This window comes from Vanessa atalanta, chromosome 10 (genome assembly GCF_905147765.1).
Source record: "Vanessa atalanta chromosome 10, ilVanAtal1.2, whole genome shotgun sequence".
Lineage (NCBI taxonomy): Eukaryota > Metazoa > Arthropoda > Insecta > Lepidoptera > Nymphalidae > Vanessa > Vanessa atalanta.
Genome location: NC_061880.1, coordinates 2,613,036 through 2,625,965, shown reverse-complemented (window position 1 = coordinate 2,625,965; position 12,930 = coordinate 2,613,036). Strand labels below are relative to the sequence as shown.

At 31.4% G+C, this 12,930-nt stretch overlaps 1 protein-coding gene across 4 annotated transcripts in view; it reads right to left on the bottom strand.

Annotated features, from left to right (window-relative positions):
• LOC125066799 overlaps positions 1-12,709 on the bottom strand; it is a 28,658-nt gene extending 15,949 nt beyond the window's left edge. The window contains exons 1-3 of one of the 4 annotated variants that reach the window (XM_047675076.1): positions 12,524-12,709; positions 11,882-11,961; positions 11,468-11,601 (exon numbers count right to left, since the gene is read on the bottom strand). Coding sequence is in view for 1 of the 4 variants with exons in the window: in XM_047675074.1 (XP_047531030.1) it covers positions 12,524-12,560 (37 nt within the window). In the remaining 3 variants the exon portion in view is untranslated. The remainder of the gene's footprint in view (positions 1-11,467; positions 11,602-11,881; positions 11,962-12,523) is intronic. The other 3 variants (XM_047675075.1, XM_047675077.1, XM_047675074.1) reach the window with 3 other exon arrangements.
• Positions 12,710-12,930: the final 221 nt, after the last annotated feature.

The following is a 12,930-nucleotide window of genomic DNA, read 5'->3' as shown; positions in this document are numbered from 1 at the left end:
TTTTACCAGATGAGATACTGAAATATGAAAAAGAAAATTATATTTGAAGTCCAAAATGACTGATGAGAGAATAGGAATAATATAAATATCACAATTAAAGTCACGAACTTCATAGAGAGTTTTTTCATTAAGAGTTTTAACATTGGCTTTAGCAGAGCTAGTGCAAAAGTTGTATATGTGGTGTGCAATAGGTGTAGTGTATTTTCTGTGTAGGGTGTAAAACCTACACAGAAAACAGGAGCCTACTTAAAGGACTAAGCTTTCTGTGAATCTCGCTTACGTTAGCTTGCGTCTTAATAGTACATCTCTCCATACGCTTGTGACGCTGTCTGCTCAAAAGTTTTGAGCAGAATTTATATAAACTATCTTTTAAATAGTTATTCAGTTTGTCAATAACTCTAAATTCTACGTATTATTTCAAACAAAACAAAAAACTGCGGCTTATGCCAAAATCGTGTTTGGAGTTTTGGTCTACTTTTGTTTTTGGTTTGATTATATGACACAAATAAGGTTCAGAACAAAAGTTAATTTTTATCTCAAATATGATAAAATAAAACAAACATTTGGTTTATTTTATCATATTAAAACAAACATTTGTTTTATTTTATCATATTTAAGTTTAAATATTATAGGAAGTTGTAAAATAAAACGAAATCCGATAAATATAATACCAGGAATTTTGAGTGCAACTATTATTTCATATTTTTTATCAAAGCAAAATGATTATTTATAGCACGTATCAAAGTAGAATACGTTTAATCTACATATTAATTATGTACGTATGTTTAGGCAAAAATTAGCAACGAGTAGAAGATTAAAAGGAGCGTACATTCTGTTGCTTAATCAGCATGGAGGTAATTTTTTTTCTCAATTTATTGAAATACTTTACTTACACGCGGATGTGTCATATTAAAACGATTCCGTAGCCTCTATGATTCGGGTCGTAAATGATCATATCAGGGGTAAGACTCACACCTGCTCAAACCTGGTCTGTCAAAGATCAGGCTTCCCTTGCTTGATAAAGACAAATATTATTTATTTCATAGACATAGTTTTAATATACATATTAACCATTATTACATAACATTAAAACGGTGATACATTCACAAGCATGTACGTAAACAAGTGCACACGGCATTAACGAAAAAGACATGTAAATTATACCAAGACAACAACGTAAAAAATACGTAAGCTTTGGTAAGACTCAGTGATAGGTGATCGGTGAGCTTTTTTCAAATAAAGTAAAAGAATTTTGAATTTGTCGATGCCAGGTATAGCTCGGGAGATTTCTGTATATTTTTCATATTTACGAGTAATTGGAGCATGATTACGAAGACGCGCTCTAGCGACGGGTATGTGGAATGTTTTAAAGAACGGAATGATAACAACGGGGGTATTTGCGCGCTACTGATAATGGCATCCGACCAAGCTCATTTCACATAAGTTGCTATATTTTTTTATGATAAAAAACACATTTAGAATTTTCCGCCTGCCTAGAAGGATTCTAAATGACGCCGGAGAAATCGAAGTAAGTTCTCACGATTGTAAAAAATAACTCGAGTACTACTCGTCAATATTTTGTTTTGTGCCAAAAGAGGCACTTTTTAATTATATTATATATTACTGTATTATGTAATAAAGTAAAGTTTGTATTAAAGTAAGTATGATGTAAGTAAAGCCTGATAATATCCCACTGTCGGGCTAAAGCCGCCTCTCCTTTTGAGGAGAAGTTTTGGAGCTTTAGTCCAACTAAATCGCATTGGACAGGATACACATGTGGCAAAATAGAAATTAGACACGTGCAGGTTTCCTCATGATGTTTTCCTCCACCGCTAAGCACGAGATGAATTATAAACACAAATTAAGCACATGTATTCAGTGGTGCTAGTCTGAGTTTGAACCTGCACTCTTTGGTTAACCAAACGGGTGCATCTTAAGATGCCGCCGTTCTAACCACTGGATCACGGGTTCAGGTATGATATAAAAGTTATCAATCGAATAACTAGATTTTCTGTTTCCCGGGTTTTGTGGTTTTAATTATGTTTATATTCGACTTTATTTATTTATTATTAGTAAACATAAAAAACTTTTACTTGGTGGGCTTTGTGCAAGTCTGTCTAGGTAGATGCCGCCCACTCATCAGATATTCTACCGCCAAACAGCAGTACACAGTATTGTTGTGTTTCGGTTTGAGGATGTGTCAGCCAGTGTAACTGCAGGAACGAAGGACATAACATTCCCGTCAGCATATATAAAAAAAAACAAGGAGAAGGAGAAGGAGGTGGCTATAGCAATCTCCGCTTCGGTAAATTGAACTCGTGGATGAAACCACGGGATAGCTAGTCAGTAAATAAGATCAGTGTCACGTGTATATGAAGCCACTGGTTTGAAATATATTTTGTCATTATTATTTTACATGCAAAAAGCCCTACTTCAAGCCGGCTAACTTTGATTGCTCGGATTATTATGACTATTACGTATAATTAATTTCCTCTGTATATATTAACAGTAAAATAAAATATAGTGTTACACTAAAAATTATATTTATAATTTTAACTTTTTTTAAAATTATATAAAACGTCACAAAAGTGTCAATTCGCTAAAATCCGTGCCGTTAACCCATTTCCCACTTCCTAAATATCGGTATTGCTAGCACAATACATCATTTTGTCATTTTATTTGAATTTAAATATTAAGATAAATTACATTTATTTTATCAATGCAGTAAAATAATTATTACAATTAGATTTTACTATCTAATTCGTTTGTTCTATTTTTTTGGAAGTCATTTCGCATCGTTTCAGATTAATTTATTAGCTGTCATCCAATTTAAAAGGTTAGTATTTGTATGAAAATGTCTTATAATAGACTTTTATTAAATTAAATAATTATTCCATAATTATTTCCTTGATTTAAATATGGATATAATTCCTATTTGATTTAGGGTTTTTGGTAGTGATTCTGGCAACACTTCCTAAACCTTTCAAAGTTTCAAGAACTTTCGATTTCGTTCTTTTTGCATTTTTACATCTTCGGTTTAACACCGAATTCAAACTTCAAATTCGATATACTGAATATATCGGTAAGTTATCTTAATAGTTGAGTTTCTTAATTTGTGATTGATTATTACTTCAGTGCTTTAACGGCATATTTCTTTTCAGAATATATTAATAATGGAGTTTTAAAGTTTGATAAAAACTTTATACAACGTATTGCTAATGACCTTAAAAGATTGTAAGTCTTTAATTCTTGTTTTTGCTTAAATTCATTCAAAAAGTCGTAGTCATGTTTAATTTGTGATTTACAGTGATTTTTGACCCATTGGAATGATTCTTCGGAGTTGAAATCGTCATTTAAAGTACTAATTACTGCTTACATCCCTCGTTAAAGGGTTTCTTTAATCTCTTGAAGTTTTATTTTTTACCCACCACATGGATTTGAAATATTAAGCGTGGACGGCTGCAGTTTCCTGGTTGAGTGTGTCCAGATAGCTGCTGGTGCAACTCCAAGGATGGCATGCTGTTCCCTTAGATATAAACAATATCCACGTGTAGCTGGAAATTTAGTGATGTACCCACTTTAATTTTTTATACAAACTTATACACCGGCCTGGCGAACGGTGTACTAAATAATTAAAAATAGAATCTTTGAATCGTCAGTGGCGCCTAAATTTTAATATTTAATAAGATAAATTATAACGCATTGAATTTTCAAACATTCCTTTTATCCCAAGTGACCCACGATGAGTCTAGTTGGCATATATTTTTTTAATTATATATAGTACAAAAACTGTAATTAAATTAAGTAACTTATTATAACTGTAATATTTATAAATTTTGGTTTCTACAATAAAATAGTTATATAAAAAAACTGTTTTCTTAAAATCCATAACCCACGTAAAAAGGTAACAATAGGAATGTTTTGAAACGTTATTTATTGCTTACTTTATAAATGAAATGAACGCTTAATGAAACGCATAAGCGCCTCTAGCGCTTAGACGACTTTTGTGTCATCGAATTGCCAGTCAAATTGTTCGCTGTATCGGCATTTGTCAAGATTTATCTGCAATGATTTTGGAGTATTAATTATTTTCAATACAGAATATTGTATTAATCAGAGAGAAGCCAGCTAATTTTTTGGCGGTTCATCTCTCTGCAGAGAAACTTCCATTCTTAATCGGTGATAGTCTTACAATGAATTTTACTTTTCTAACTGATAAATCAAAATTGCTAATACAAGGCATTTTGAATAGATTTGAAGAAGAATACTTTAATTTTGATCATAAGCAGATTATTTTACACCCCCCCCCCCCTCTCTCTCTCTGTCACTCTTTCTCTCTCTGTCGCCAGTAATTTTACATTCGAAAGAAAAAGACAAATGATTATGTAATAATACGCGCTTATTAATTAGAATCTACATACGATGTATTAAATATGTAAGCTAAATGATGGTATAGTCGTGATTACAATGGCGTCTTGGAATGATAAATCATAAATACATAATAGTGTGAAGATGAAACGAAATTTTGATTAACCTATACATACATACTCAAAAAGAGTACTCAACATCTAGGATGCAGCAAAATGACATGCAATTTAAATTGTCAGAGGCGAAAGCTACGGCATGTAATATTTAAATTTCAGTAGTCGAATAAATAGTCTAGTGAATGTCGCTTTCCTAGCTGTCGTGTAGAGTCCGGTCACGTTTTTAATAAGTATCACACCTATGTTAATAAGTAAATACTTCCCCGACTACGAAAAAAAATGTGCTATGTAAGGAATATTTCACTTAATTTTCGAAATGTCCTTTCATCGGACACCCAATACACATTAAAAAAATATCCTTCACTGGGCGCCATACTGAATTTAGTGTGACAAGAAATAGTTTACAACTGACAAATAATAAATAAATATTCATTATTATATTATAAAGATATTTTGATTTATATAATACAAATTGTGATTGATCACTGGCAGTTTAAAAATGTAAATAATACATTATTATTAAATCTTTCAATTTCACTAATACTATTTACCGCAAAATCATCTAAAATATAAATAAATATATATTTAACCTATAACCCAGTAACCCAAAAGAAAACACATCAAATTCTGAAAATACATGGTCAGTTACTCGACGACCATGACTTCGAAATTGAAAACAGTGGCTCATCTTTACTTCAGTAACTTCATCTGAGTGTAAACATAAATTATTTATAAGTTTTTTATACACTACATTTTACCTTCACAGAAAAATACCGCCAGCAAAACATTACGTTTCATCTACGCAGAATGTAATTAAGCTAATTCGTGCCCTATAAATTAAATAAACAGTAAATCAAAGTTTTCACAAATGAGGTCGGTTTTCACGTTGCAATTGAGGTTACTATTTTCAAATAAGTTTTGGTAATGCAACTGAATTCCCAAGTGTTAGTTTGCATCGCATTGTTTTAGATATGATTCTGGTTTTAAACTATATCCCTCGACGGCGTTCTTGGAAATAATGTATGTGCCTCTACTTTGTTCAGCCAAGTAATTAAACGGTATTATTTTTTTTCCATTCGGTTACCGAGAAAAAGTTATTTTGACAGCATATTATGTTTTTGTCGGTCGTATAAAAAAATCGACCAGCAATTCCCAGGCAGATATTTAGTCAGCCAAAACAATACAATCGATTGGCAATAATAATAATATTTTTTTAATTACATAACATGTTTATTTTTATTACTAACAGTATTTAAAACGGGATACTTACCATGTTTTTTATTTTTATTTGGTGGAGCTCGACATTTCGACATCTACTACGAAATCTATCTACGAATGTCTTGTTCACGAGACGAATGTCTTTTTCAGTCACACTTGTGCCGTGTGCGCTATGCCTTCTGAAAAGTTACTCTACTACTCAGCTACTCTCCTATGAGAATGACTGCCGTGGGCGGAATGTGCCAGATGTATCTGAATAAGTTCGTTTTAGATTTAAGAAATGTCGTTATTTCCCATACAATTATCAATATAACAATTTATACTAATACAATATAGAGTAAGCTGACAAAGATTGCTTGTATGTTAATAATTCAAATTCCAATAGATTACAATTCTGTCTATAAGTAATTATTTATAAAAAACAATCTCTTGTCTAGCTCATTATTATTAACACAACATTAATTATAAAACAAAGAGATCTTGTTATTTTGTCTAACATTAATAAAGCTTCGAAATTTTGCTTTTTAAGAGCGATTTACTCCTCCTTAATCTTCAGACGACCATTCTGTTGTTCTTTCATTCATCCAAGCTCGCACTCAAACCACAAATAAATATTTAATATATATGCTAACGTTCTGGGTAAAACGTAAAATAATCTGGTTTGTTTTCAAAAATAACAGTTTTCGTTATTTGAGCGGTCCACATTACAGTTTTATCGCACATTGACATATTGCAACAAAAACTTTATATACAAGCAATAAAAAAAAATCGTAACAGCAATAAAGTGTACTGTATATATAAGTGCCATATTTTAACAATTTATACATTAAGACATAATAAAAATGTGCTGTTAACTTAATTTATAGTGATATAATATATATTGTTCAAAATAATGTTTTAATCTGACTAGAATAAATATTTGATTCTCGGGAGAGTATAAAATAGGTAAATTACCCCAATGAAAGATGTATTGGCTGAATGTGATTGAGACCGCTGACCGAACGGCGTCGCTTAGCAAAATGGATCCTATTAACTAAAAGACTACTAATACGTAACTACACTACTGCTACGTACTAATAAATCTAGCTGGCTGCGACTTTTCACCAAGCCACATTAGAGCCGTGTGATGGGAAGAGCCTTAAACCACCTCAGACATTCAAACAGGCAGTTATAATAAAATTAAATACATCTATAAAAAATAGTACCTATTAAATTCGATATGATTATGTTTTATTATGACATACTTAGGCGGACGAGCAAATGAGCCTCCTTTTGGTAAGTGGTCACCACCCCCATAGACAATGGCGCTGCAAGAAATATGAACTATTCATCTATGGGAACTAAGATGTTATGTCCTTGTGCCTGTAATTACACTGACTCACTCACCGATTATTATTATCATTGAATATTAGGCATTGGTCATCTTTTTATTTACGCAATAAAAGGAGAAACTACTGAATAACTTTTTCATAATTATATTCTCACCTGATTTAATGATTTCATCACGTTTCAGTTCTCTTTAAAATTAATCCTGCGGAACTCGCTAGCGAAACAAACGATTACTTCAAATGCATCCGGACCGCATAATATAATATTTGATTAAAGCGTCAAATTATGATATAATGTATACTATTTAAAAAATTAGTAGAATATAATTAGAATTAAAAGGTTCCCGTCCAAATAAATTAAACAAGAATAATTTGTTAGACGCAGGACAAGGGAAGGATTAAAGTAGTAATGTGGTACTAAGTGCCTCACTATTGGGTTAAGGCCTGCTGTCCTTTTAAGATATCGGTTTTGAGCTTAACCAATCACGCTGCACCAACGGGTTGCTGGATTCAGATGTGGCTGATTTTCATCCGACTCACAATTTCGCCTCTCAACATTTTTCTTTATCGCCGAGCACGAAAACTACAAAAACCTTGCATAGTTGCTCTTTTAAAAAAAAAAAGATTTACAATTATTGATAGGAGCTAAAATCCAAGCATCTTTATCCAACGCTTTTAATGACTATAATATTTATTTTTTTAACGTCTGCGGTGATAACGGTCCTAGTTGCAGGTCAGGTTAAAAATCAACGCTCATACAAATAGGTACCTAATACGTTGATTTTTAACGACAAATACTAACTTAACAGAAATTATATTTAACAAATTAACATTAGCTGCTCAGAACGATTCCCGAGACACAATATCAGTTTGTTTTGAAAATTTATATCTATCGTAATGGGAAAAAGGTCTACCGCCGCACCAGTTCGTAAATAAACACCTCAAATATGAAAACAACCTGCGAAAGAAACTGAATTGGGTTTTGAACTCAAATAAAACTACTTTAGGTTTCACATCAATAACAACATATTATTCTCTTATTTAAAGTGGCCTGCAGGCGATCATTTCATTGCCAACGTGTGCAATTATCTAATAAGTCTTTTGTAAGTGACTTTTTAATATTCCAAGTTGGATTATCATTTTTATCCTTTGTCAGGATAAAATAATAAATATCACTTAATATACGTCTTGCAAAAGAGAGAGGATTTTATGATTATAGGTTGGGTACAAAATTATATTTGCGGCGCACGATGTAATGAAAACAGTGTAGTAGCGGCGTACACCGTTGTTAAGTTAATTTGGAGCAAGATCAGTTCAAAAGGCACGTTGATACTCGATAAGTCAAATAGTTGGATATGGATTAGACAAATTTCGTAAATCAGAATAATCAGGATAATCACGGGTGAAATATCTATTTAATCTACCATCGATTGCAATTAAAATTAGTGCTAAATTAAACAGATACCGACATCGAAATTTCCCAGAATGCCGACGGAGGAAAAGTGGTTATTTCAATTTAATGAAGTTTACGATGATTCAGTGTCACCTCCGCGTACTAATTATTATACCGTATTGGCGCTGTAATAAGTAGTAGCCATTGCTTACATCGCCTTGCAATCTAAGAAGTTATGTCACTTGTGCCTGTAATTGCACTGGCTCACTCAAAGCGGAACACAACCATGTTAAGTAGCGTTTTTAAGCGATAAAAACCACTTGCGCAAACCCCTCAAATAAAATGTTCATTTTGTAAATTAACTTAGGACTGAACATAGAATATAAAAATAATCAACTTAATTAGCCCTGCTAAGGACAATCTTGCATTCTTTGTTTTTTATCTTCAATCGCCGGCGGAGTACAGACTAAACCACTTTGACTATAAATTGACGTGATATAATTAGTCGAAATTTTAAATTCATCAATATATCAAAATATGACGTGAAATAATTGCATTTTAAATATCGGCGGGGTTGTTGTCGGAACCTTGGAAGTAAATTAAAATTAATTTACTCATGTAATTAAGTGGATATAAACAATATTGTGCTGAGGAGAAGGTTTGGAGGTTATGAAAATACGTAATGTTGTTGTAAACATATTGTGACACAACTCTAAGCGTACCTGGTTTAAAAACTACTCGAGCCCCGAGATTAGACTCAGTTCTGCAGCCTATGCGGTTAAAAAAATTAGACTTTTGACTGATGTGGATATGGCTCGCCTTGTGTGTTTCAGTTATTTCCACAGTATAATGTCGTATGGCATCCTACTCTGGGGTAATGCAGCTGACATTAATACTATTTTTGTACTGCAGAAAAGGGCTATTCGTGCAATTTATAACCTGGGCCCAAAAGATTCGTTAAGAGGTAAATTTAAAGAAATTAAAATAATGACTGTCGCTTCTCAATTTGTTTTTGATAATGTTATGTATGTACACAAAAACATAAATGATTTTCGCAGAAATTGTGACGTACATTCTATTAACACTAGGAACAAACTTGTTACTCCAAGTAACCAATTACACAGGGTTAGTAACTCTTTTTTGGGGCAATGTATACGTTTTTACAACAGGATCCCAGAAAACGTTCAAAATTATTCAATTATAAAATTCAAAAGAATCCTTAAATAGGGTTTGTGTGCTAAAGGATATTATTACAACACTAATGACTTTTTAGTTGACTGCACACCTTGGCAATGAAATGATCGCCTCCAGGCTGTTTCAAATAACTAAAATAGAATTATTATTGTACATGCAAAATGGTAAAAAAAAAAATATATCCCGCTGACTTTCTTTCGCCGGTTCTTCTCAGGTCCGAGGTGCTAAATTCTGAACCGGTGGTAGATTTTTGACTATCAATAAGCAAGTGTAAACACTTCTATATTGAATAAAGATTTTTGACTTTGACTTGACATTGAAATCATGACACCCACTAAGGAGCGAATTTTGGAAATTCTACCCCTAATGAGGTGAAATAGGGGTTGAACGTTTGTATGGAAGTGCGTTATTTTTTAAGTTAGAAACATGAAACTTTATTTTTGGGATACTGATTAAAAAGGAGTAGATACCTATTTAAGTGTTTCATGACTTTCTGTTTGGCCTAAAGGTTGACTGGTAGAGAATGCCTTCAGGCATTAAGTCCGCCTTTTGTTCCAACTTTTGTTGTTGGTCAATAAAGTTTTTAAATAAATAAATAAAAAAGTGTTTCTGCATATTATATGTGATGTATATATCTATATGAAATAAGTTTTGAAATTTTGTATAAAAGTCCGTCATTTTTTAAGATAGAAACATGTACTTTATTTTTGGGATACGGATACTGATACGATATAAGTAGATACGTATTTAAGCGTTTCTAGATAATCTACCATTAAGGGGGTGAAAAAAGGGTTGAAAGTTTTTATGGGAGTCAGTCTTTTTTTAAGTTAAAAACATGAAACTTTATTTTTGGGATACTGATTAAAAATGCATTGATACGTATTCAAACGTCTCTGGATATTGTATGCTTAAGGAGGAAAATTGGATTAACTGTTTTTACTGTTTTCATGCTTAGTGAATAAACATATTTATTATTATTTATAAGTATCTATTAACAATTCCGACAAAGATTGGCTTGTAGTCGATATTCTCTTTTCCAAATATTGATTCCAAATAATGAAACATATTCGTACATATATTGTGTACACAAGAACACAAATATAAGGCAGAAAGTCTGAAATCACAAAATCTTACATCGTTTCGAGTTTTGTGAAAGTATTAACTGGTATTAATTGAGTATGTTCTGAAATTTTCTAGATAGAAAACGCGATGGTGTTGTTATTTAATACATAACATTTCAAAACTGATATATTTCGTTATTAGACATTATTTTAATCAATATGTATATTATATACCCCCGTCTTAATTGAAAGCATTTTTAATTCATCATTTAAACTAACATTATAAAGGCGAAATTAACTCGAACAGCGTGCCGTTGTCTGTCTCTTACGCTTTTACGACTAAACCACTAAACGGAATTCGATGAAAATATGTTATAAAGCAAGCTTGAACCCAAAGGAAGAACACAGGAATTGCCAAAACCTGAAATCTGCGAACTCGACATGCAGGTGAAGTCGTAGGCGAAAGCTAGTATTTCATAATTTCATAAATTTGGTATTAATAATACAATAACAAGTGACACAGTAGCAGACAATAATAATTAAATATATATAATACAAATATTATTTGCGAAAATCTTAAATTCAGTAATAATATTTTAATAATGTTAAATACCAACGTTTATTATTGGGTTAATTATAACATTAGCAGCACAATAAATATACTATATAATTAATATAGTATATTTATTTTGCTGCATTTATTTTTATTAATCTGTATTGTGAAACTTTATATTCTATTGTCTGTTACAGTATCTATTACATGATGATAAAATGAAATAAAATACCCACCTCACAATGAAAATGACGTCAGACCGACATCTCTTTATACAGTAATATTTCTTTATTTGTACCTCCAATTATCTTGGTGTTCAGAATTAATAAAACATCACCACTGATCTAGAATAGGTCCTATGTACCTAGAACTTTGGAAATATTTTATTATTTTCCTATTAAAATACTATATAGGACTAGTTTAAATATATATTTAATTAATGGGAGTTTTGAAATTTTGTTTGCCTTGATATTGGTATAACAAATAAAAAACAAATTTAATTTTATTTGTTAATTCGTTTTAATCCACTTAATAACTGTTTTAATATTTTATCACAATTATTCCATAATTTTTTTTCAAACTTACTGTAAAAAATAATTAATAGATTTGTTATAATAATAATAATTGAATAATAAAAGAAACTCATGTACCTACACAATTTGTTTGCAGTATTATCTAAAACTTGGGTTTTTACATTAGCAACACTGATAGTGGAAGTCTGACCTGGAAACTAATAAAAATTGTAATATCAGAGTCAGCGATTCCCCGACAATTCATTGCACACTAGATTAGATCCCTTAATATGCTATACTTATAATATAATACTACGTAATAAATAATAGTATGTTCATACGCGTGTTTTTGTACAGTTAACTAACTGTTAAGTTGCCGTAACTTGTTACAAATAACACATCGTGATGTGTAACAAATAACACGATACGCGGTGTAATGCGAGTTGCGACAGAATAAATTCGCTGAGACATAGTATGGGATCCTCTGTAGCGAATATCAATAAGTCTTCATCTTTAACCACGCACGTCTCTTTCTCTTGTAAAATATCAAGAATATACACTCCTATTATAGCAAGAAAATGAAAGCTTTAGTTTTTAAATATTATTATAAATAATTATTGCTTGTCTATGTCAATTAGTTCTTAATTTATGTTTTTAAATGTATTTTTCGTTTGTGTTTTTAATTTCCAATAACGTCTAAAATATCTAATTGATAATGATATTCACGCTTATATGACATATTTAATTGAAGTTAAAAACAACAATAAATAATAAACTTACTTGCAATCAAAAGAGTCGTAAGAAGAAAGAACAACATGGTCCCATTAACAATTGTAATACACTTTAAATTTAAACAATCGCTATATCGGTATATTTATCACTAGAACTTTGTCACCGAACTTGAAACTTCAGCCCGCTTCAACGCGCTCGTTTTCAAGTGAAGCTTGTATAACGTCCACCCTGGAGTAGAACTCCCGCTTAACTAACGGGAACAGTTGCCGGGAGGTTTGGTCTTGTAAGTTATGCATAAGTGACATAATTTACTTATTTTCTCTGTGATTTATTTTGTTAATTGTTCTACAATAACGTATAAAAATACAGCGTTGAATTGTTAAGTGAGATATTGGTGTAATTTATATTTAATTGATAAATATATCAAGAAGAATACTTAGATAGTATTTATATTT